Source organism: Mesoplodon mirus (assembly GCF_964341445.2).
Source record: "Mesoplodon mirus genome assembly, chromosome: 11".
In the NCBI taxonomy this organism is placed as follows: domain Eukaryota; kingdom Metazoa; phylum Chordata; class Mammalia; order Artiodactyla; family Ziphiidae; genus Mesoplodon; species Mesoplodon mirus.
Window position 1 is genome coordinate 37524641 of NC_138987.1, and position 24511 is coordinate 37549151.

The 24511-nt window shown below is 41.6% G+C and overlaps 1 protein-coding gene across 4 annotated transcripts in view; it reads left to right on the plus strand.

The window, feature by feature from the left end:
- Positions 1-24511, plus strand: part of TNRC6B (trinucleotide repeat containing adaptor 6B) — a 257905-nt gene that overhangs the window by 210087 nt on the left and 23307 nt on the right. For all 4 annotated transcript variants that reach the window (XM_082636370.1, XM_082636372.1, XM_082636373.1 and 1 more), the window contains 6 exons: positions 78-123; positions 1745-1893; positions 7567-7692; positions 19772-19903; positions 20182-20277; positions 20438-20618. In XM_082636370.1, the coding sequence (XP_082492496.1) occupies positions 78-123; positions 1745-1893; positions 7567-7692; positions 19772-19903; positions 20182-20277; positions 20438-20618 (730 nt within the window). The remainder of the gene's footprint in view (positions 1-77; positions 124-1744; positions 1894-7566; positions 7693-19771; positions 19904-20181; positions 20278-20437; positions 20619-24511) is intronic.

Here is a 24511-nt window from a genome sequence, read left to right on the forward strand (position 1 = left end):
TGAATAATGCCATTTCTCCTCTGATTCAGACGTTTAATTCAAGCTTTTAATCTTCCTTCACTGTTCTTTATTTTCAGAGTCAAACTGAAGATAATCCAAGTAGCAAAATGGATTTGTCTGTAGGTGTGTATCCCTCCACTGATACGAATGGAATATGTTGTTGTTCATGACACCCTGTTGGGATCCCCTGCTCACTTTGAGTTGGATGGGTGCAGTTCCTAGACGCCTATTCCACACTCGCTCTGGGGAAGGCACCATGCTTGATGTAAATGCGTAGTGTGTGCCACGTATAAAAACTTGGAACTTAGAGGCCACTGGGCAGCTGGGGAGACCGTGTGTACCACATAAAGGAGTCAGCCTTTGCTCGGCCGTTGGCACTTGTTGTCGTGGATGAGTGCAGGCTCAGCTTTGCCAGGTCCTCCAGTGTTTGCAAGAGAGGCCAGAAATTCAGATATGCATTGACATCCTAATTTTTTTTTAAACATCTTTATTGGAGTATAGTTGCTTTACAATGGTGTGTTAGTTTCTGCTGTATAACAAAGTGAATCAGTTATACATATACATATAGCCCCATATCTCCTCCCTCTTGCATCTCCCTCCCACCCTCCCTATCTCACCCCTCTAGGTGGACACAGAGCACTGAGCTGATCTCCCTACGCTATGCGGCCGCTTCCCACTAGCTATCTGTTTTACGTTTGGTAGTGTATATGTGTCCATGCCAGTCTCTCACTTTGTCCCAGCTTACCCTTCCCCCTCCCCGTGTCCTCAAGTCTATTCTCTACATCTGCATCTTTATTCCTGTCCTGGACATCCTGATTTTTAAATAGTGGAAGCTAATCCAGGTTGTTTAAAATGCTGTGTGTAGCCAAATAAAATATGTCTGTGGCCCTGCCAGAGTCAGCTCTCAGGTGGCCAGGTCTGTCTGCACTGGAATGTCCCATTATTGACCAACCCGCCCCTCTGCACGTAGAGCAGATGCAGCACCAGCCCTTCATCTGTGGGACCTTCACAGCGATGCCGTCGCTCACCCGAAGGAACTTAAAAAGAATCAAACCGGGAAGAAAAGGAAACAATCCTAGGAGAGAAGGGAAATAACTTCTGATCTGTGATACTCTTAAATATGAGAACAGTTAAAAAATGAGCTTCATGTCACTGTACAATAGCAAATTTATAGATATGTGAAAGAAAGTGGGAATAGCCATTGTACCTGGGAAATTACATTGTACCAGTAACATGGCACACCGTCTCCTGCGTTCAGCACGAAGTTCTAAATTTTAGGGCAACAACCATGCCTCTTTGCTCTTTTTATTCCTCATAATCATGTTTCACAACCCCAACTGTTTGTCTAGCAGATGCTAAAATATTAACAAGAGACACATCCTCTCACTGAGGACATTTGAATATATGAGCAAAATATGTTCATCAAACATATCAATACCCAGTCTAAGAATTAGATTAGTTAGAGATTTTTTTACTGGGTTAGCCCTCAGGCTCTCTTTCAGTCCTCCATAGAAAACCAGCTACAGCTAATATATGTTGTGGGATTTGGGGGGGATTGTTTTGTTTTGTTTTGTTTTTAAGGCATCCATGTATGTTCCAGGAAGGACCACCAGCAGCCTGAACCAGTAGAAAGCTCTTCTGGTCTTACACCTGCACCTCAGGGAGCATAGTGGGACAGGTCACTCTTGGTCATGAGGGAGACATTGATTGTTAACGTTCTCACTCCTTCTGTGTTACTTTTCAGGGAGCCTTCCAGATAAAAAATTTGATGTGGACAAGCGAGCAATGAATCTCGGGGATTTTAATGATATCATGAGGAAAGATCGATCTGGGTTCCGTCCACCTAATTCCAAAGACATGGGAACCACAGACAGTGGGCCTTATTTTGAGAAGGTGAGTTGAATCCTTGGTTTAAGATAATAATTCATGAGAACCACTTTGGTTCCCACTTGTCTTTTGATGATTAATTCCAGAAGGAAGCATAGAATTACTGAACTGAACGAGCGAGCAAAGCACAAACATCACCTGCTTTTGAATGGTGACATGAAAATAGTTGTTGTTGGCAGGTGATTAGGCAGCAGCTAGAACCATCTGTCTTTAGAATGTGAGTACTGTGAACAGGGTCTAAGTTTTGGGGAATTTATGAAGTTTGGAGGGGGGAAGTGATCTATTTATAGTGGGGGAAATGCACACTCAAAACACGTAGAAGAAATCCTAGAGGCAAATTTATTCTGAATTCTTTTTTCTGCTGTTGTGCAATTTACAAAAATAAATTTTTGGATCTTGTGCAAATACTCTGTGTCTCCTAAGGCCTTGCCTTCTAGCTTTGTCAAGATGATCCAAAACTTTCTCCTTTGCTATTTCTAAGAGAGCTCTTTTGTCTTCTTTCTCCATTTCCATAATGATCTGTTTTTAGTTATGATGGTATACTTTTCAAATTCTCAACTATCTGCTGTAAACAAGTCATTTATACGTATCTGTTGGGATTTTTAACATTTCTAATGGAGGAGATCATTCCTTGATTCAGAATACCAATTTGCAGTGTTCCTGGTCTTCAGAAGGCAGTTAAAACCAAAGTTTTTAGATCTGGCACTTTTTTGACACCACAGTGCTGATCCAGACAGCACCATATTTGCAAGAAGATTACTCTGGCTTCTGTTTCAGCAGCCACGTAGTTAGGGTAATCAGTGCTAGATGCATGAAAATGAAGTGTCTGGCAATTTTTATCATAGTGCAATGGACAGAATGTGTTACTAACTTAGAGGATAAGAACCTATAGGAAAGAGGATGGCAGATGGTGTCTGTTGGGCCAAGTATCATGACTATTATCAGATCCAAATTCTATCCTCGTTTACTGCTAATACACTCTAACCTTGTTTGTTCCTGGTGTTTCTCTTTTCCCTTCTTGCATTCTGTTGCTTCACTAACCAACACTCATTGTGATTGGCTAACTACTACTACTTTTCAGCTGACTTTGCCTTTCTCCAATCAAGATGGGTGCCTTGGGGATGAGGCTCCCTGCTCTCCCTTCTCCCCTTCTCCCAGCTACAAGCTGTCTCCCTCTGGTTCCACACTACCCAACGTCAGCCTTGGAGCAATCGGCACAGGGCTCAACCCCCAAAACTTCGCTGCTAGACAAGTAAGGAGGCCTCTCAAATTTATAACTGCTTGGCTGTGGCCTCGCCTTGGCCCTGGTCTGCAGTTTATTGCATCATTTGTCTGTCTTGGGAAATTTGTTGATTACTGAATGCACAGAATGATATTAAGTACAGGCTTTAGCTCTTTCAGCCCATAGAACCCATCTCTCTTCATGTTTCTCAACATGGATTTTATTTTAAATATGTTTCTTTTGTCTTCCCATTTTTGGTCATAAGTTTACGTTGAATAGTTAACTAATGACTGGCTTAGGAAAATGTTAAAGAAGCTTACAGGTACCTTCTATCATCTAATTTAGCAACATATTTGCCATTTTTGAACGTTTGATTGAATGGCAAGACTACTTTTGAGGTCTTTTCAATCTAATAAAATTGCTAATTAGAAAACAGCAGCAAAACTAGTAAGATTAAATATTGGAGGGTTACAGCATCTTAAAAATCCAGCGTCTTTAAGTATCATATTACCCAGAGAAGGGTAACTTACCTGTTAGATAATGAAGCTTTAAGAAGACCCATGTTGCCCAGTGTTTGATTCAGCCTGGAGCAGCGCCTTTCCTGGGGTTGGATCTGTCAGTCCTCCAAGGAAGGGCTGTGCAGCAGAAACAGGACTGGCAGGGCTGGCCTGATCATGCCGCCTCGCCTTTACAGGCCCAGGCGGACAGAGCAGGCCTCTGTCTGTCACCTTGCAGTAGCTCTCTTGTAGTTTTTGTGGAGAAAACCAGGAATTTGGGGACAATTCCTTTGTGACAGTGGCTCCAGTGATACTTTCCTGGCCTTAGTTCCATGACTACTTACTTGTCCTTCTGACTTTCATCTCTGAATGTCACAGAAGGACATTTAATTATTAGTTGCGTCCATTCTGTTTGCACGTGATGACTTTCACATAGAAATGAAAGGATGGTATAAAACACCTCTTACGCTATAGTCCTTAAGTCACATATAGATCGTTCTTATGCTTGCTAATTGTTGCCTTAGCACATTTAAAAAATGGATTATATTATATCCATGTGTTCAGATTGCTTAACTCTGGATTGAGAGTTATAGGTCGTTTTTTGTTTTCTTCCTTGATATTTCGCTCTTTTTCCTAATGTTTCCACAGAGGATATGGCTGTGTATTACTTATATAAACAGAGAAGAAACAATTATATCCATTTTGGTGGGGAGGAGGTCTTTTTTGGGTTGAGATATATCACATATAAGATTGTCTTAATACTCTTGGTTAATGGTGATCGTAAGTATGCTCCCAGGATCACCTGACTGTCAGATACTTATAGTACATAAACTTTAGTATAAGTGACCAGCCAAACTAGCTGTGCACTGGACTCTAAAAAAAGGTCATTTCTCTTCATGTTTTTGATCTGTGGATTGCTACAAAGTCCATTGTGAACCAAGTTGATTATACATGTTCTACCCAAATATGGTTATGGTTTTTTCACACTATTTTCATGCAGAGTTAACATACTTCATAATTTCAAAATAAAATTTGAGGTTTTTTCCCAAATTACAGAAGATTTCAATTAGCTTGATAACCTTGTTTTTAATTTATATACCCTTCTAAGTTAAACATTGTAGTTGAGGCAAATATCACCAATAATTATTAGGCTCAGGTCATCAATTAAAGCCTCACATACAACAGTGAAGCTATAGAAATAGCCAGATAAGCCACCATTAATGTGTGTATATATATATATAGAATATGCTTTTGATGCTGGTTTTCCTAATCTCTAAATATAGTTTTAAAAAAAGACTGGATTTGTATGATTACCATTAAGTACATTACTGTGCAAAATAGCTACTTCTAAGCCAAGAAGATGACCAACCTGTGATGCCAAGGTTCCATATTAAAAAATAGAGAAGGTGGGAGTTCCCTGGTTGGCCTAGTGTTTAGAATTCTGGGCTTTCACCGCCATGGCCTGGGTTCCATCCCTGGTCGGGGAACTGAGATCTCACCAGGCACATGCCATGGCCAAAAAATAAAAAAGCAAGATTTAACAGTAAATAATGAATAAAAATGATCTAAAAAGGGTTTTATTTTTTTTAAAAAGGTATTTTTTGTGGGGCTTCCCTGGTGGCGCAGTGGTTGAGAGTCCGCCTGCCGATGCAGGGGACACGGGTTCGTGCCCCGGTCCGGGAAGATCCCACATGCCGCGGAGCGGCTGGGCCCGTGAGCCATGGCCGCTGAGCCTGCGTGTCCGGAGCCTGTGCTCTGCAACGGGAGAGGCCACAACAGTGAGAGGCCCGCGTACCACCAAAATAAAAAATAAAAAAAATTAAAAATAAAAAAGGTATTTTTTGATAAACTTATGTTGACTTATCTTTGTTATTATCTGTATCAAATATATCAAAGTGTTTGGTATGGCTTTAGAGACACTTGACAATGAAAACCTAAAACCTTTGGTGGGAGTGGGATGGACTCTTTCTCCTACAAATAGGAAAGTAGGGCTTGATTTTACAAAAACCAAAAGAGGCAAATTCTTTGTAATGCCTCTTACCAGAAAGAGAGGTTGAAATTTAAAATGACCCGTACAGAGCAGTTTGGAGCCCTACAAAACATAGGTTCTGGCAAGGACTTCAGCTGTCAGAAACCCCACCATCCAAGGACCATCCATGAATAATTAACATCTAATAACAAGGTCGTTACTTTGATAGTAAAGTGTGAGAATGATCTTAGTGGAATAGTCTTAGCAAAATGAATGTTTCCTATTTTCCTGGGAAGGATTAGTAGCTAAGCTCCAGACTACTAGGATCTCAGAAAATTTAGAACTGAGCCATTTCACCTCAGAATGACAAGTTTGATTAGTAAGACAGGAGAGGCAGAGATATTAGAGTTTCTAGAACTAAAGGTCTTTTCATGTTTAAACAGTCCTTTGGGAGATTTAAAATTCATGGTGGATCTTTGATTTTCTTTTATGAGATGTACAACAGACTTTAATTGCCATTTCTACTTTATATTCATAATCATTTTTATTTTCAATACTTTTAAGTTCATTAATTCCCCTGAAGCAGTCCCTTAATCTATTTTGAATCATTAAGCCATCAAAATATCTTTGGTGCTCTAGAACTTAAGGACAAAATTCTTCTTTAAAATTGCCTTTATCCCCATGATTCCAGGGATAAGATGATGGTGTTGACCTCAGCTCAGAGCGCACAGACTTGGTATAAGTGGTGTAGCTGTCTTCACTGACGGTGCTCAGTGGGACGTTTGTTTTCAAGTGTATAAAATCGGTGGGTCATGGATGTTTGCAAATGATGTGCTCATCCTACAGACCAGGGCTTGATTGAGTTTCTGGGAATACAAAGAGGGAAATATTAAGCTGGTGGTGGAAAGACAGGATGGAAAATAACTGTAATATGATTTGATGATGGATCCTATCAAAGAGTTTTCAAGTGTTTTGAGAATGTAGAGGTGGGCTCAGTGAATCTGAATGTGCAATGAGGAAGGTTTGGGAGAAGACTTTGTTGATGAGGATGACCTCTGAGCTGGGCCTCGAAGAGGCCAAGTGAAGATGGTATAGAAAACTACATCGGGCAGCGTCAAGTATCGAATATGATTTCTTTGCTTCTCTGCTAGAAACAAGTCAGAGAGGAAAGGCCATCATATACAGCCCAGCTTTTTATAGCTCTTTGATTGGCGCAGTCTAGAAGTGCTTCAGTGAGTTGATCCTCCAGAAATCAGGGAGCTAAGCTTGTTTTTTGACTAGACTGATAGTCATACATTTGAATGAGAAGTTACAGGTGAGTAATGTTTTGTTTTGGTGTCCCTGGAATGATTTTTCACTTTTTCCCTTTCTTCCTTTTTTATCTCACTCTGTGGTTGATTCACATTTCCTCATCTAGTAAAGAAGGGACCAAGCAGACCCAGGACAGGGAAGGGTGTTTGGATCTGGAGTAGGATCCTCAGGGAGCTAGGCTCACAGTTGGGTGGCACTGATTTTATGATTGAATCAACCAATTCAGAGAAGTCATATCATAGTATTGTTTTACAACTGATATTATTCACAAGCCTGCATTTTTACTCAGGTGCTTTTTAAGGTGCGTCTCAGGTTATATAGTTTGAGAATAAATTCGGTAAACCCAGTCTTAAAAAAGAAAGTAGTTAAATAAATGTTATACTGCCTGTACCTTTCAATAACAACAACAACAAATTAGTGTTTTTTCTAACATTTGACTAAATTTAATGCTTTTGGTTTATAGAATGCATCAGACTGCAGGGGTGGTGATGATATGCCCATGACTGGATTTGAATACTTTTCTGAGCATTCTGAGATCAGGAACTTTTTTCAGTTGTAAAATTCTGTGATTCCATGGAACACGGGATATGATCCTTCTGAGGGAGAGAAAACCTGAACTGTTTCTTATTTGTGTTTTCTTATGTTAACAAAAAGCCTCACCGTCGCTGTTCCGTTGACAGGGTGGCAATCATGGTTTGTTTGGAAATAGCACAGCACAATCGAGAGGCGTGCACACCCCCGTGCAGCCGCTGAATTCTTCTCCTAATCTCCGGGCGCAAGTGCCTCCCCAGTTCATTTCCCCCCAGGTAAGCAGTTCATGGATCCACAATTCATAAGTAAAGTCCAGGTGGTTACTAGTTGTCAACTGACTGGTTTTGTGGGCGTAAAAGGAATAACAGTTACCCATCTAAAATGGGAAAAATCCAGATGCCAGGGATCAAGATTTTTAGAACAAGATGGCAAATCTCATTTGTTTTTCTTATTGTATCGTGCAAAGTAGATGTTCTTACATGAAAAGCATTATGATTATATTCCTTTTAGATCTCCTGTATATTTTCCCAGGACTATATTGATTTTTAAATTGTGTATAATTAAAACTACTGTGTAAATTCTGATGTGTCAACATTCAGAAGTTGGTTGCCCTCAAGGATTCGCAGGGTAATTGCCAGGTTCTAGGTTATTCGGAAGAGTTTTGAGGAGATAACATACTAAAACACTGACTGCGTGTTCTGGGGGGGGGTTAAAGATCTAATGAAGTGGCAGAGACTTATTCACAGAGCAGTGTAGGACACGGTCCTTTGGGTACCATGGGAACCCTTTAGGACCCTCTGTTAGCAGGAGATTGGACGAGTTGTTCAGGGGTATAGGTGAGAGATTTGTGCCAGTCTACCACATACTGCGTCTTGTACACCTTTGTGGGAAACAGGTCTGAGGAGCAAAGTAAAAGCTGATAAGCCCAAGTAAAGATTCAGTGTGTGAATCAAGGTCAAGAGCTTTGAGTCTGTCCCATCGTATAAGAGGGGGTGGGGTACTTACTAGATCCAGCCAACAGGTTGTGAAGGGTCAGGTTTTGTTGTTTGTTTTTTGATACATCTTGTTAGACAGAGCTTAAAATGTTTATTTGAAACCATAATCTATAGATTTCATATCCTGCTTTGGACGTTGAGTCTGTCCGTCTTGGTAGAGGAAGGAATGTTGATCGTGCCCCCGCCCCCATTTTCACATCTTCACGGTCCTGTCTGGAGTCCTCTTTGGGTCTCTCTTCTTCCCCTTCCCTTTCTCTGAGTTCCACTCATCCTTCAAGTCCCAGGTAGACAGAGCTGTTCCTGACTTCCCCAGCACTTTACAGTGGCAGTGTCTTGCCTTTTGGAGCACTTGCCAACGTGCCTTGCCATCAGGCCAACGGCCGTCCGTGGTTATCGAACGTCTGCAGTGTTCCAGGTTGTGTGTTGGCAGTGCATGGTTGAAGAAAACGCTGCCTCTCCCATCGCTGCCTCCTGGAGTTGTGGCGGTGATGGCAGAGTAGTCGGTAGATAGTGTGCTGCATGGAAAAGCTTAACAGAGTTTGGGGAGCTGGGTGGGACCTCACACTAGCAGTGACATTTAAGCTGGGTCTTGAAGAACGAGTCAGAGTTCGCTGGGCACAGCCAGATGGAAGGTGCCTTCCAGGAGGCAGGAGCAGCTTGCGCAGGGGGCAGTAATATCTGGAAGGACACGGCACGTTTGGGGAAATGCAGTTAGTGTGAGTAGTTGGTTTGAGCTTGTGGAAGTGTAGGTATGCTGTCTAGAATGCAATAGGAAGAAGCTAGTCAGGAAGTTTGGGACCAAATTTGGAACGGTTTTGTTTGCCTTGCTAAGTAGTTTGGACTTTGTCCTTTGGTCACCATGGTTTGTAACATTATCTTGGCTGCTACTTAAAAATACAGTTTCTGGGTCTTCCTCAATCTGCTGAGACACAGAGTCTTGGGTGTTGGGGCCTCATCACCCCCAGGGGATTTTTATGTGCTCCCTAGAGTTTGGCTGCTCCTGCTAAAGATAATATAGTATTAGGCAAGATTTCTCAGCTGAGTGGCAGTATAGGAACATTTAAGTTTTGGAAAAATACCACCGTGATATAGAGGACATGTTTGAATGACAGAATCACTAGAGCAAAGGAGATCAGTTACGAAGCTAGTGCAGGAGTCCAGATAAGATAGTGGCAGTCGGAGGGACTTCCCTGGTGGCTCAGTGGTTAAGACTCCATACTTCCAAAGCAGGGGGCCTGGGTTTGATCCCTGGTCAGGGAACTAGATCCCACATGCATGCTGCAACTAAGAATTTGCATGCCACAACTAAGGAGCCCACAAGCCACAACTAAGGAGCCCACCTGCCACAACTAAGACCTGTTGCAAATAAATGAATGAATGAATGAAACACAGCATTAAATTAAAAAAAGATAGTGGCAGTGGGAATTAAGACCTCCTTGTGAAAGTCACTGGTGATCTTTGTGTTGTGGAATACAGTGATCTATTCTCCAGTTTTTACTCATGTATCAGCATTTGACACAGTGGATCACTCCCTCTTTTTTGAAACAATTCATTTGGCTTTCAGACATCTTCTATATTGGTTCTCCACCTGCCTTTTCTTGTCTTTCTGCTTTACAAGTTCTTCCTCACTTCCCCAGTGTTTAAACATCAGAGTACCCCAGCCTCAATATCTGAACCTCTTCTCACCACTTACATCCACTTTTAGGTGATTTCACCCAGTGGAATGACTTTAAAATACTGACAGTTCCAGAACTGTGACTTCAGCCCAGATCTCTCTTCTGAACCCCAAAGACTTCTGGCCATCTTTAGTAGGATGCCTTATAGGCATCTGAAGTGAACACGCCCAAAACAGAACTTCCTGCTTCATCCCACCCTCCCCTCAAAACATCCTCTTCCTCCAAGTACCTGGCACTCTCATCCTGCAGGTGCTCAGGCCAGAGCTGGTTGTGAGTCCTCACAGCGCCCAACCAATCCAGCAACAAATCCTCCCTTCAAAACTTCATCCATGGGCTTCCCTGGTGGCGCAGTGGTTGAGAGTCCGCCTGCCGATGCAGGGGACACGGGTTCGTGCCCCGATCCCGGAAGATCCCACATGCCGCGGAGCGGCTAGGCCCGCGAGCCATGGCCGCGGAGCCTGTGTGTCCGGAGCCTGTGCTCTGCAACGGGAGAGGCCACAGCAGTGAGAGGCCCGCGTACAGCAAAAAAAAAAAAAAAAAAAAAAAAAACTTCATCCAGCGTCCGACCATTTCCTGCTGTGACCATGGTCTCCTGACTGGTCCCCCCGCTTCATCCCATACTTGCTCCCTCGAGTCTTGTTTTCTGCCCCGAGTTCACACTGATCCTCTAAAACCGCACTGTCCAGTGGAGCCATTAGCCACATGAGCACTTGAAATGTGACTTGTGGAATGGAAGAACTGAATTTTGGTTTTAATGAATTTAAATAGCCACACCAGGTTAGCACCTACTGTATGGACAGTACAGATGTGGAACATTTCTGTCGTCACAGAAGGTTAAGGTAAATCATGTTACTGCTTTACCGGGACCCCTCTCCTGGCTCCCTCTCTCACTGAGAATACAAAGCCAGCTCTTCACTGTGGTCTTCGGGGCTCTTGGTGACCTCCCTGCCCCCCACACTTGCCGCTCTCCTGTTCATCCAGACCTCTCCAGCCAACTGGCCCCAGTGCACGGAACATACTCCCAGAATGCTCTTCTCCCAGATTGGCACATGGCTCCGTCTTTATTTCCTTCAGAGCTCTGCTTCAGTCCCACCTTATCAGGGAGGCTGTCCCAGGCTGTGTATAGTACACCACCACCACCGTTACTCACCCCCACCCCACCCCCAGGAGGGTAATAAGCTTCACAGCGGCAGGATCTGTGGCTGCTCTGTTCGTTGCTGCATCCTGAACATCAACAACTGTGCAGGGCATGTATTTTAAGTTCAGTAAGTATATGTCAAGTCACAGGAAGATGCATTTCAGAATGATCTAGAAAGTGGAATTGTTAGGAAAGCACAGTGAACTTAGTCTGAGAGACTTAGGGGCTGCAAATCTCTTTATGACCAAAGTATCTGCTCTACTTGGAAAAGAAGAGTACTTGTGTTCTCCTACACTTTTGAAATGTGTTTATTTAGCAAAACATGGTTAACATTTATTTAATGCATAATAAGGGCAAAATATTAAACAATGGAATGTTCAATTTTTTCCTGACATTTACATATTTTAAAAAACAAAGCAGTTGGGTAGGTTTAAAAAAACTTTTTTTTTCAAGTAAAGAGAATATAATAACTGCACTGAAAGTTTGGACTGTGCAGAAAAAAATTCTTTCTTTTAAAAAAAATTATTTATTTTTATTTGGCTGTGCCAGGTCTTTAGTTGCGGCATGCGGGATATTTGTTGCATATGTGAGCTCTTAGTTGCGGCATGCATGCGGGATCTATCTCTCCCACCAGGGATTGAACCCAGACCCCCTGCATTGGGAGCACGGAGTCTTAATCGCTGGACCACCAGGGAAGTCCCAGAAAGAAATTCTTCCCCAAACTACCCTCCCACCCCACTGGATGCAATGACAAGAATTATTTTTACATAATCCCCTATCCAGACTTTGTTCGTATACAGGCATGCTTTTCACATAACTGCATTCATGGTCACAACAGCCTGCTATTTTCATTAACGTTGGGTCATAATATTTTCTGGTTACTAATATAGTCTTCAAGTTGATCATTCTTAATGAGGAAGGCAAAATGTTCCATCAGGTAGACTTGATTTGATTTCCCTTTCCCAATTATTGGATATTGTTTCTAATTTTTCACTGTCATAAGTAACGCTGTAGAGAAATCCTTTATACATAGATCTTTGCCCACATTATTTCTAAATTTAGTTGCCCAGAATGAAATTTCTGGGTCAAAGCACATGAACATTTAAAATTCTTATTTTTCTTTTTTAAATCCATTCCCCAGACTTTTATTTTATTTTTATAAATTTATTTATTTATTTATTGGCTGCGTTGGGTTTTTGTTGCTGTGTGTGGACTTTCTCTAGTTGCGGTGAGCGGGGCCTACTCTTTCTGCCGTGCATGGGCTTCTCATTGCGGTGGCTTCTCTTGTTGCGGAGCACGGGCTCTAGGCGCGTGGGCTTCAGTAGTTGTGGCACACAGGCTCAGTAGTTATGGCTCGCGGGCTCTAGAGTGCAGGCTCAGTAGTTGTGGTGCACAGGCTTAGTTGCTCCGCGGCATGTGGGATCTTCCTGGACCAGGGCTCGAATCTGTGTCCCCTGCATTGGCAGGTGGATTCTTAACCACTGCGCCACCAGGGAAATCCCTGAACATTTAAAATTCTTAACGAGCGACTTCTCTGGTGGCACAGTGGTTGAGAATCAGCCTGCCAATGCAAGGGACACGAGTTCAAGTCCTGGTCCGGGAAGATCCCACATACCGCGGAGCAACTAAGCCTGTGCGCCACCACTACTGAGCCCATGTGCCTTGAGCTCGTGCTCCGCCACAAGAGAAGCCACTGTGATGAGAAGCTCATGCACCTCAATGAAGAGTAGCCCCCGCTCGCCGCAACTAGAAAAAGCCCATGCACAGCAACAAAGACCCAATGCAGCCAAAAATAAATAAATAAATTTATAAAATTCTTGATGAATATTACCAAATTTTACATCCATTTTAACCGCTTTTTAGGGACAGTCAATAATTAATGTAAACATAGGAAGAAGATATTGAAACTCATCTTTAAGATTTGTTACAAATGTTCCATACCATGGGTTTTTTCTACCTTGCCTTTTTCTTCCTGTTACTCAAATGTTCAGAAAGTAACATATGCTAGAGGTATTTGTCTTGCTTTTATTTTTATTTATTTTTTAATAAAGAGACCTTTTTTTTTTTTTTTTTTACTTTTATTTATTTTTGGCTGCATTGGGTCTTCATTGCTGCGCACAGGCTTTCTCTAGTTGCGGCGAGCAGGGGCTACTCTTCGTTGCGGTGCGTGGGCTTCTCATTGCAGTGGCTTCTCTTGTTGTGGAGCATGGGCTCTAGATGCACAGGCTTCAGTAGTTGTGGTGCACAGGCTTAGTTGCTGTGCAGCATGTAGATCTTCCCGGACCAGGGATCAAACCCGTGTCCCCTGCATTGGTAGGAGGATTCTTATCCACTGTGCCACCAGGGAAGTCTGTCTTGCTTTTAAATTGCTGTCATTTTGCACTTGTAACGCTTCATTAAATGCCATATTGACTCCCAACTAGAGCTTTACTTTCTCCAGCCCAGCTGGAGATTGAAAGGATTTTAAGCCAGAATAATTAATTCCCTGCCATGGGAATGTGCAAGCCTGCACTTTAATTACTCTGCAACCCAGGTATGAATAGTCATTTGCCAGGAGCCCAGTGAAGCATCTGTCTGGTCCTTTTGTATTCACTGGAAGAGGACAGTACATGTGAATCTGAAGAAGGGAGAAGTTGAGCAGTGCTAGGTAGGAAGTCCTCAAAGTACAACCTTGATAGTCTTTATAACTGTCAATTTATAGAACATATGAGATGCTGACATTTAAATTAATGTGTAAAAATACCTTGTGTTAGCATTTCTTTCCTTTAAGGTCCTTCTGTATCTTTCTATCTGTAAATAATATGTTTCATGTTCCCTTTTTTGAACTTTATGTAATGAAATCATACAGTATGTAGCCTTCTCTGACTTTTTTACTTGATAATGCTTGTAAGATTTTCCCATGTTGATTTAGGCAGTTGTGGTTCATATTGTATTCTTCTATATGAATATACCATCATTCATTTACCTATTCTTCCCTACTATCGATAGACATTTGGGTTGTTTCCAGATTTTTGCTATTATGAGCAGTGCTGCTGTGAATATTCCTCTATTTGTCTCGTAGGATGAATTTCTCTAGCGTACTGCTGCGTCATGGGCATGTTTTACTTTGAATGGTGGTTTCTTTAGCTAGTTTTGAGTAGCAGGAATAGTAAGGAAGGTGGTGGGATCATGGGCTCGTGGCAAGGGGTAACGTACATTCTCAAGACTGAAGAAAAATGGTAATCAGGAGACCAGCTGATTTGTCCAGTAGGTCTTTTAAAACTGAAAGAGGGGGCTTCCCTGGTGGCACAGTGGTTAAGAATCCGCCTGCCAATGCAGGGGACACAGGTTCAAGCCCTGGCCGGAGAAGATCCCACATGCCGCGGAGCGACTAAGCCCGTGCGCCACAACTACTGAGCCTGAGCTCTAGAGCCCGCAAGCCACAACTACTGAGCCCACGTGCCACAACTACTGAAGCCTCCTGCGCCCCTAGAGCCCGTGCTCTGCAACAAGAGAAGCCACGACAATGAGAAGCCTGCGCACTGCAACGAAGAGTAGCCCCCGCCCACCGCAACTAGAGAAAGTCCACGCACAGCAACGAAGACCCAACGCAGCCAAAAATAAATAAATAAATAAATAAAATTTAAAAACCTGAAAGAGGGCTTCCCTGGTGGCGCAGTGGTTAAGCATCCGCTTGCCAATGCAGGGGACACGGGTTCGAGCCCTGGTCCGGGAAGATCCCACATGCTGTGGAGCAACTAAGCCCGCGCACCACAACTACTGACCCTGCGCTCTAGAGCCCGCGAGCCACAACTACGGAAGCCTGTGAGCCACAACTACTGAAGCCTGCACGCCTAGAGCCCGTGCTCCGCAACAGGAGAAGCCACTGCAATGAGAAGCCGTGCACAGCAATGAAGACCCAATGCAGCCAAAAATAAATAAATTAAATTAAAAAATAAATAAAACTGAAACAAGGGAGGAGAAATGACAGTTCAGACAATGGCTCTTTATTTTGGAGGCCAGTAGGTTGGGAAAGAAAATAAGCAAAGGAGATTTCCCATGAATCATAGATGAAAGCTTTGGAAAGGAAGTTAGAAACATGCTGATCAGTACAGACAGCCTGGATCAGCACTGTCCAGTAGAAATGTCACACAAGCCCCATAATGGAATTTAAAGTTTTTAGTAGCCCCTTTTAAAAGATAAAAAGAAACTGGTAAAGTTAATTTAATAATATATATTCTTTAAACCAATATATCTAAATTATTATCATTTCAACCTTTACTCAGTGTTTTTAAATTATATTAAAATTTTTACTTTCCTTTTTTTAATACCAAGTCTTTGAAATCTGGTGTGTATTTTACACTTAAAACACATCTCAGGACTTCCCTGGCAGTCCAGTGGTTGGGACTCCACGCTTCCACTGCAGGGGGCATGGGTTCGATCCCTGGTTGGAGAACTAAGATTCTGCATGCCATGCGCTGCGGCCAAAAAAAAAAAACCCCACATCTCCACTTAGGTTAGCCATGTTTCAGCTGCTCAATAGCCACATGAGGCTAGTAGTTAACATACCAGATGGCACAGGCCTGCAAACAGAGTTATTGTATTCGTTTCTTTTCTAGAAACTACCACAGCAAATGACCACAAACTGGGTAGCTTAAAACAACAGACATTTATTCTCTTACAAGTTCTGGAGGCTAGACGTCCAATAGCAAGGTGTCATCAGGGTTGGGTTCCTACTGCAGTCTCCAGAGGAGAGTCTGCTCCGTGCCTCTCTCCTAGTTTCTGGTGGCTGCTGGCAGAGCTTGGTGTTCCTTGACGTGTAAAGGAACCATCACCACCTCCATATTCATGTGGCATCCTTCCCTGTGTGTCTCTGGACTTTCTCTTCTTCTAAGGACACCAGTCATTGGATTAGGGCCCACTGTAACCCATTGTGTCCTCATCTGAAACTTGATTATGTCTACAAAGATCCTTTTTTTTTTTTTTTTTTTTTTTGCGGTACGTGGGCCTCTCACTGCTGTGGCCTCTCCCCTCGCGGGGCACAGTCTCCGGACGCGCAGGCTCAGCGGCCATGGCTCAGGGGCCCAGCCGCTCCGCGGCATGTGGGATCTTCCCAGACGGGGGCACGAACCTGTGCCCCCTGCATCGGCAGGCAGACTCTCAACCACCGCGCCACCAGGGAAGCCCTACAAAGATCCTACTTTTGAATAAGGTCACATTTCTCAGATCACAGTTGGGCATGCATTTGGGGGGGGTGGGGGACACAGTTCAACCTGGTATAGTTGCTAAACCAAATGAATTTAAGATTCACACTGTGAAGGTAAGAAATATGATTTCATGAGTCACTGAGGTATGGTCTAAGACTCTGGTTGGGATTTGGTGTGATAGGGTAGGACATATCTCCACTCGTAGCCTCCTTCCCTGTCCCCGACCGCTCCCACCCCCCGCCCCCCGCAAACAAAAAAAAGAAAAAAATCTTTTAATACAGTGAGGTTAGAACCATTATATCAGAGACAATAAGTTAAGCCACACTGGTGACCATTTGGGTGAATTCAAAGGAGAGATGAAGAAGAATTATTATTTGAGGAGTTGTGGAAGGTGTGTCCCTCGTGCTGGCCATAAAACTCGTGCAGAGGTGAAGTGCACAGTAATGGTGTGCTGCTCTGAGCTCGTATCTGCTAGGGGTCTGTTAAAATAGAAAATCAAATAAGGTGGGTTTTTGTTTTGTTTTGTTTTTTTAAGTCAGTTTATCTTTTTTTTTTAATTGAAGTATAGTCGATTTACAATGTTGTGTTAGTTTCAGGTGTACAGCAAAGTGGTTCGGTTATATATATCTGTTCTTTCTCAGATTCTTTTCCATTATAGGTTATTACAAGATATTGAATATAGTTCCCCATGCTATACAGTAGGTCCTTGTTGTTTATCTGTTTTTTATATAGTAGCGTCAAACAAGTTTTTTAATTGGTTGGCAACACTCAGCATCTCGTAGAGAGTAGAGAGGAAGCAGCTGGGAAAACTATTACTTTAAATCAAAATACTTTCCAAAATGAGAGAATTGATAGTTTAAGTGCAAGTGCCTGAGATCTTGGAAGAAAACGAGTTGGTGAGCCAAGTATAGGAAACTTGAACTTAGATGTTTTTAGACTAGAAACTGTCAAAGAAAAGATAGGCAGATATTCTTGAGAATGTAGCAGAGACAGTGACTCAAAAGTATTAGGAAGCTGAAGAATTTAACCTTGACTGTGATGCTAAAGAAAGGTAACATGGGAAGACCCCATGGCCTGCTGATGAAAGCTTTCTGATGACTCGCGATTTATAGGGTCATTTTTAAAAGATGGAAAGTTAGGGTATGCAAGCAAGGGTGAATGTGTGAGAGTCACGCTGGGAGATTAAAACACAAAATAAGTTGAGGCTTGTAAAAAAGTAGGCAGGTCAGAAGTGTCTTAGAGCTTGGTTTGGTGCAATGTGGTGACTGGGAAAGGAATCATAGCTTTGACTCTTCATATAATGCTGACTGATTAAGTGGAAAGAAAATTTTTACTGCTTTTGTCTTCTCTGTTAAGAGTAAGGGTGTTCAACCAAAAGGGTTTAAGATGCATTAAATCCTACAGCAGAGAAAGAATTTGTGGAAAGAATTGCAGAGCCCTGACTGTGATCTTTGAAGAATGCTTGGGGTCTTCAAGGAGGAGGGTTTAATAATGGCAACCCCTCTTTCCTGCCCAAATCCTGAATTTTTAAGACAAAAAGAGGAAGGCTTCCAGGGGCCTAAACATCCCCTTTACTACCGAGAAGGCTGATACTGGAGAATGTGAGCTTCCTAATACTGAATTCCAAACTTACCCCCTAGTAACTGGAATAGGGCACTCCTCCTTGTGGGCTTGCTGCCAGGATGTAAGGGAAAGAGGCCCAGAGTGTTATGATAAAGGTAGATGCCCCTCTGTGTGGAGCCTCAGGTCAGCAATGGGAAGGAAGCACCTCTCCCCTACAATGAAGTAAGGAGAATGGGGGAATTTTTTTTTTTTTTAAATTTTGAAAGAACAAGGAAAGTGGCTTAAAGACTGATGAACTTGATGCCAATTCCAAGCAAGATTCTAGACGAGATTATCAAAAACATGGTTTCTGAGCACCTGTACTACGAATCGAGAATCGTAGTTTGCTAACATATTTGAACTTAACTCGTTTTCTTCACTGATTGGTAAAAAAAATTTGGATTATAGGAACAATAAAGTTGTTGTATCTCTATTTTGACAGGTCATTTGACAAGCTAAAACAGTTGTGTTGATTAGAAATGATTGACTATTCCTGGACTTAGACCAGTTGCAGGTTGGAAGGACGTTTTTAATGGCACGTGACTAGATTTATCTTCAGCTCTGTCAAGTTCAACATTCCCATCAGTCACCAGATGGGGAAACTCAAACTGGGAATAAGTGAAATAATAGGTAGAAAATAACTTGGTGGGGTGAATGTTAGTAAGTTAAAATATGAGAGGTTCATTCATCTAATAGGTGTTTATTGAGCATCTGCTATATGCCATGCATATAAAGATAAATGTAAAGTCCTAAGGATCAAAACATAAATTAATAAAAATTTTAAACCCAGCTGCTTAAAAATTACATGGGGGAGTAAAACGCCCCATGTAGTTTTAATCTAATGCCCCATCTGCAATTTTAATATTGTAGATTTTAATTGACAGTAGGCTTAATGTGTGAGTTAGGAGATATGATATGATCATAAGAGAAGTTGAGATCTTAGGAACTGTTAAAAGCATGGCTTTTAGAAGAATGGTTAGTGATGGCCAGGTCTACCCAGTATTAGACAACTTTAGGAAATGGCTTTTCTGTCCTGGGCTCTGCGTTGAGAAATTGAATGAGATACAGGTGAGAGAACTGATCATATGTAGCCTGGAGATGAGATGCAGGGGAGCTGTAATCATTGTCTGGACATCTGAAGAACCATCCTGTGAAATAATATGAACATGTACGGAGTGCATTTCTAAGCATTTGACATGGACTAACTCGTAAAATCCTCAAACAACCATTTTGGAGATAAGAAAAGTGAGGCTTAGAAAGGTTAAGTAAGTCACTTGCTCTGAGTCCTATACCTTAGAAATGGCAGGTCCACACAGTCTGCCTCTAGAACTAAGCTTTTGACCAGAATGCTATTTACCACTCATGGAAGAGGGAGTAAGTTTGTTCTCCACGGCACTTACTCATTCAGTGGGTTCAGTGGATGTTTTTATAGCACATTTCCAGTAATTAACTTCTCAGACAAAAGTTATGTTATCATTAATTTTTTTTCTTGATGTTTTCTAGATTGTAAAATTCATAATTTTTATTGTAGAAAAACTGGAAAGTCTAAAAAGAGAATTAAAAAGCTCCTGTAATTTCACCACTCAAAGACAACCATTGTTAACACCTTGGTGTATTTCTCCCAGTCGTTTAATATTTTTCATAAACATTTTTCAAGGAAAAAATTGGCAGTGCTTGCTTTAGCTCTAATAAGATTCATTTCACAGGAAAAAACTATTTTATTTTGATAAATTCTGAAAGTTCCTTCTTTTGGCTAGGTTTCTGCCTCAATGCTCAAGCAGTTTCCCAACAGTGGCCTGAATCCAGGTCTTTTCAATGTGGGGCCCCAGTTATCTCCTCAACAAATTGCCATGCTGAGCCAGCTTCCACAAATTCCCCAGTTTCAGTTGGTAAGTAGCAGATTTTCCTCCTATAGCTAAAAAGGTTACTTGTTTTTTTTTTTTCTTTTTTTTTTTCTCTTTAGCTTTTATTTGCTTCATTTCATGCAAACTGTTGCGTGTGCTTAAGGGTTGATATATCAGCTCAACTGCAGGTAACTGTGACCCGTGGACTGGGAACTCGGTGGTGCTTCCCTCGTGGGCACTTGATTCATTCACAGGCCCTTTCAGTTTTCCCAGTAAGTCAGTCTCAGGAAACTTTCGTCCTCTCTTTCTGCCCTGCTTTGTAGGCGTGTCAGCTGCTCCTGCAGCAGCAGCAGCAGCAGCAGTTGTTACAGAACCAGAGGAAGCTTTCTCAAGCCGTGCGCCAGCAGCAGGAGCAGCAGGTACGTGGCACTGGAGGGTCCCCCTGGTGCTCCACGGGAGGAATGCATCTCTGCTTAACCTCTTCGATGGCAAACACGGCTCAAATGCCGCCTTTCCCCGTGAGGTTCAGGGTGTTGGCTTCTCACGTGTCCGTTTTCCCTTGCGCCTGCTCGCCTCCAGCTGGCTCGAATGGTGAGTGCCCTGCAGCAGCAGCAGCAGCAGCAGAGGCAGCCCAGCATGAAACATTCGCCGTCTCATCCCGTTGGGCCCAAGCCGCATCTGGACAACATGGTCCCCAACGCTCTAAATGTGGGGCTCCCAGACCTTCAAACCAAAGGGCCAATACCTGGATACGGTTCTGGTAAGCTGTGAAGTAATGAAAACTGCCTGTTGAAAAATACCTGCCAGTCATGTTCTCAGCCTGGGGGTTGGACCTACATTACGCTGTTTTCACAACAGCTGTGCAGGGTAGGTGAATACTTGTATCCCTCTCTTTCAGGTGAGATATCTGAGTTATTGATATCCTAGAGTCTCAGTGGTTTCCTGAAGCTCACCACACAGTAAATAACAGAGACAGGCCTCCACCTTCTCTGGGTCCAAAGCAGTCTTTTATTACTTGTGAGTGGCAATCAGCTCTCCTACCACCGGGAATTTTTTTCAAGCCAGTTAAATGTTTGTACCTGCTGTGACTGCTACACACGTCTGAGGTTATAATCTAATAAATTATGTACAAGTTGAGGCGTTTAGCTCTCCAGATAAACTTACCTTCTCTTGAAAAAATGGGGAACTGATATTAAAATTGTAAGGCAAACTGATAAAATTCTTCTGATATTAGTATCTCGTCTGATTTAAATAGAATTAGCACAAGTAAAGTTATACCTTTGACATTCATCAAGAATTTGTTGGCAGGCAAATCGTAGCTCTTTCAGAACTGGGGAACATGTTGTAAGCAGAGTCCAATCAGTGAGGCAACAGTGATTTAAAAATAAAATTAAAAAATTAAAAAGGTACCACACCCCACAGCGTGTTTCTTCTCAGACTGACAACATTTAGATTTTCTTTCAGTAAAGACCATACTGTTCTCTGCAAACTCAAAGACAAGAGTCTGGGGAGACTTGAAATCCATACTCCCAGGTGACAAAGTGACCCTGGACAAATGGCCCTGCTCTCTGTGCTCTGTGAGGTGCCCACTGCCCCCCTGGGGAGGCCACATCCAGAGAAGAGCAGAGAGTTCAAGGACTCCTTGATCCTGTATAGTTGTAAGGGAATTAATTTACAGATCCTCAAGTTCTACCAACTGTACTTAAAAATGATTTGCCTGAGAACTGACTTTTAAATTCAAAATAAACTTTCTTCCATATGACATAAAAGAAGGGCAGATTCTCCACCATCCCGTATCCTATTAGAGCATGCTTCTCTGAGGTTCCAGGCAAGGAGGAAGCCTCCCTTGATGACTAATGATGGTGCCATTACCCCTGGGTTTCCAGTCTTCACCTTCTGAATCGTGTCTTCTGTTACAGATGAAACTTGACATAAGAGCCTGGGTGTGTTGGTGTGTGTTCAGTTGTCCTGAATTTAGACACTGTACATGATAGTGAAGTGGGGCAACTGTGCTTCTTTTACATCCACTTTAGTCAAAGGGTGCATAGTTCTTGAAAAGGAATCCAGTCATATAAAGCAAAGAGAGCATCTGGAGGCCACAAGTGGCTTTTCCACTTGTTTTAAGAACACAGTTCTTTTCAGGCCTTCTCAGTACTCATCCTGAGGGTATGTCTTAGTTGAAAAGAAAAGCACCTTTGAACAGCTTGAGCAGTATAGTTTAGTGAGACTGACTCTTTGAAACACGTTTTCACAGCGAATCAGGTAAAGCCTGTGGATAAACTTTTATGTGATTTCCTTTAGACTGGGTATGCACTGGTCAATTAGTTGTTAAAAACCTAAAATCATGATGTATTTATTTCAATGACAGTCTTTATAACATCTTTACTATCTGCTGCCCCCTATTTAAAAGTAAAATTATGTGTTGGCTACAAATCTGTTAATTTTTAGCAGTGTATACCTCTCTTATTTATTAAATATATAGAAAAATTTTATCATGATGTCTTATTAGATTAATCGTGTTGTTTGTGATTATTATACTCAACTGTTCCTAATGACTAAAGGTCAGAGTTCAGTATATATACATATGTACATTTACTGAAGAAATTTCATGTTTTTTTAAAAAAATCATATTCCTGTTTCATAAGTAACTTAAAAATTTAGTTCTGCATTATAATCCAAATTAAGTAAGGAGGAAGAACATATTGACTTATTTACATCTGCTCACTTATTAAACAATGGATAAATTAATTTTATTAGGTCTTTATATTAATTGTGATCTGACCACTTATAATCTGCCTTAGAAGATGCATTTTGCAATTTATTTCACAGTTACAATTCTCCTTAATTCATATTACCACATTTCTTGGAATTGAAAAATTGGGACTGAAAACAAGTCTGATTTGGCTGGCTATTTTGAATAAATTAAATCTATAGCTGTAAGATTTTGATGAAAATATAGTTAAAGCATTTACACAGGTTAAATTTTTTTCAAAAAAGATTATATGGCAAAGCTGTAATAAAATGAATGAATAAACATGAGTATAAATGGTGCTGAGTTATAGCAAACTAAAAAAAAAAAATACCTGTAGGTTAAAGACTAGCAAGAATAATTAAGTTTCTTAATAAATATTGATAAAGCCTCTACTAGTATATTTTCTCAAAATTAAAAAGTTGAATGACTTTCATGACTGCTTAACGGGTTACCCTTAGCTATTTTTGTTTCTGGTTTTTTTTAATATTTTTTTTTTGTCTGCTTTGGGTGTTCATTGTGGAGCGCAGGCTTCCCTCTAGTTGCAGCGTGCAGGCTTCTCTCTAGTTGTGACATGAGGGTTTTCTCTTCTCTAGCTGTGGCGCGTGGGCTCTGTAGTTTGCAGCACGCAGGCTCTCTAGTTGAGGTGCGCAAGCTCAGTAGTTGTGGCACACAGGCTTAGTTGCCCCGCGGCATGTGGGATCTTAGTTCCCTAACCAGGGATCAAACCCATATCCCCTGCATTGGAAGGTGGATTCTTTACCACTGGACCACTAGGGAAATCCCCCTAGCTGATGGTTTTTGTAAAGTAGATGGTTTCTAATTTTCTGCTTTTAGCAAAATGGAAAATATACCTAATTGAATTGTCACGTGATAATGACCTGTCTAAAAATTAGTATTTATACTAAATATATACTAAATACTAAAAGTAGTTTTAGTATTTGTTTTATTGAACTGGGGGTGGGGAGGAAATATACCTAAAAAGGAATGTAAAGAAATAACTGATGTAATTACAAGGCTCCTCCTTTTCCCCTTATTTGTGTAAGATATCTTAGTGCTTTATCAAGACTACAAAAAATTTTTAAAATAGGAATAGTGTGAACTAGATCTCATTCTAGTATTAAGTCATAGTCACTCACAAATATCTGAACTAATGGAGAAGCAAAGTCACTCATCAGGGAGGGCATGTCAAATAAAATTTTACTTTTTATGTTTAAAATTTATCAAAATATGTAATATTTCTGTGTGTGGTATATCCAGTGAAAAGTAGAGTTATGAATAGTAGAGATTAGATGAATAGTAGAGAGTAGATGAATAGTAGAAGTAGCAGAAGAATAACTGTATCTTTCCTGGTATTATGATGTGTCAGTATTACATGTGCATGTGGACATGGATTAGAACAGTTGTATTAAAGGGGCAACTGTGGATGATTTGTTTCTTTTATAATTTATTCTTTATTATAATTATTATTTTTTAACATCTTTATTGGAGTATAATTGCTTTACAGTGGTGTGTTAGTTTCTGCTTTATAACAAAGTGAATCAGCTATACATATACATATATCCACATCTCCTCCCTCTTGCATCTCCCTCCCACCCTCCCTATCCCACCCCTCTAGGTGGACACAAAGCACTGAGCTGATCTCCCCGTGCTATGGGGCTGCTTCCCACTAGCTATCTATTTTACATTTGGTAGTGTATGTATGTCCATGCCACTCTCTCACTTCGTCCCAGCTTACCCTTCCCCCTCCCCGTGTCCTCAAGTCCATTCTCTACGCCTGCATCTTTATTCCTGTCCTGCCTCTAGGTTCATCAGAAACATTTTATTTTTTTAGATTCCATATATATGTGTTAGCATACGGTATTTGTTTTTCTCTTTCTGACTTACTTCACTCTGTATGACAG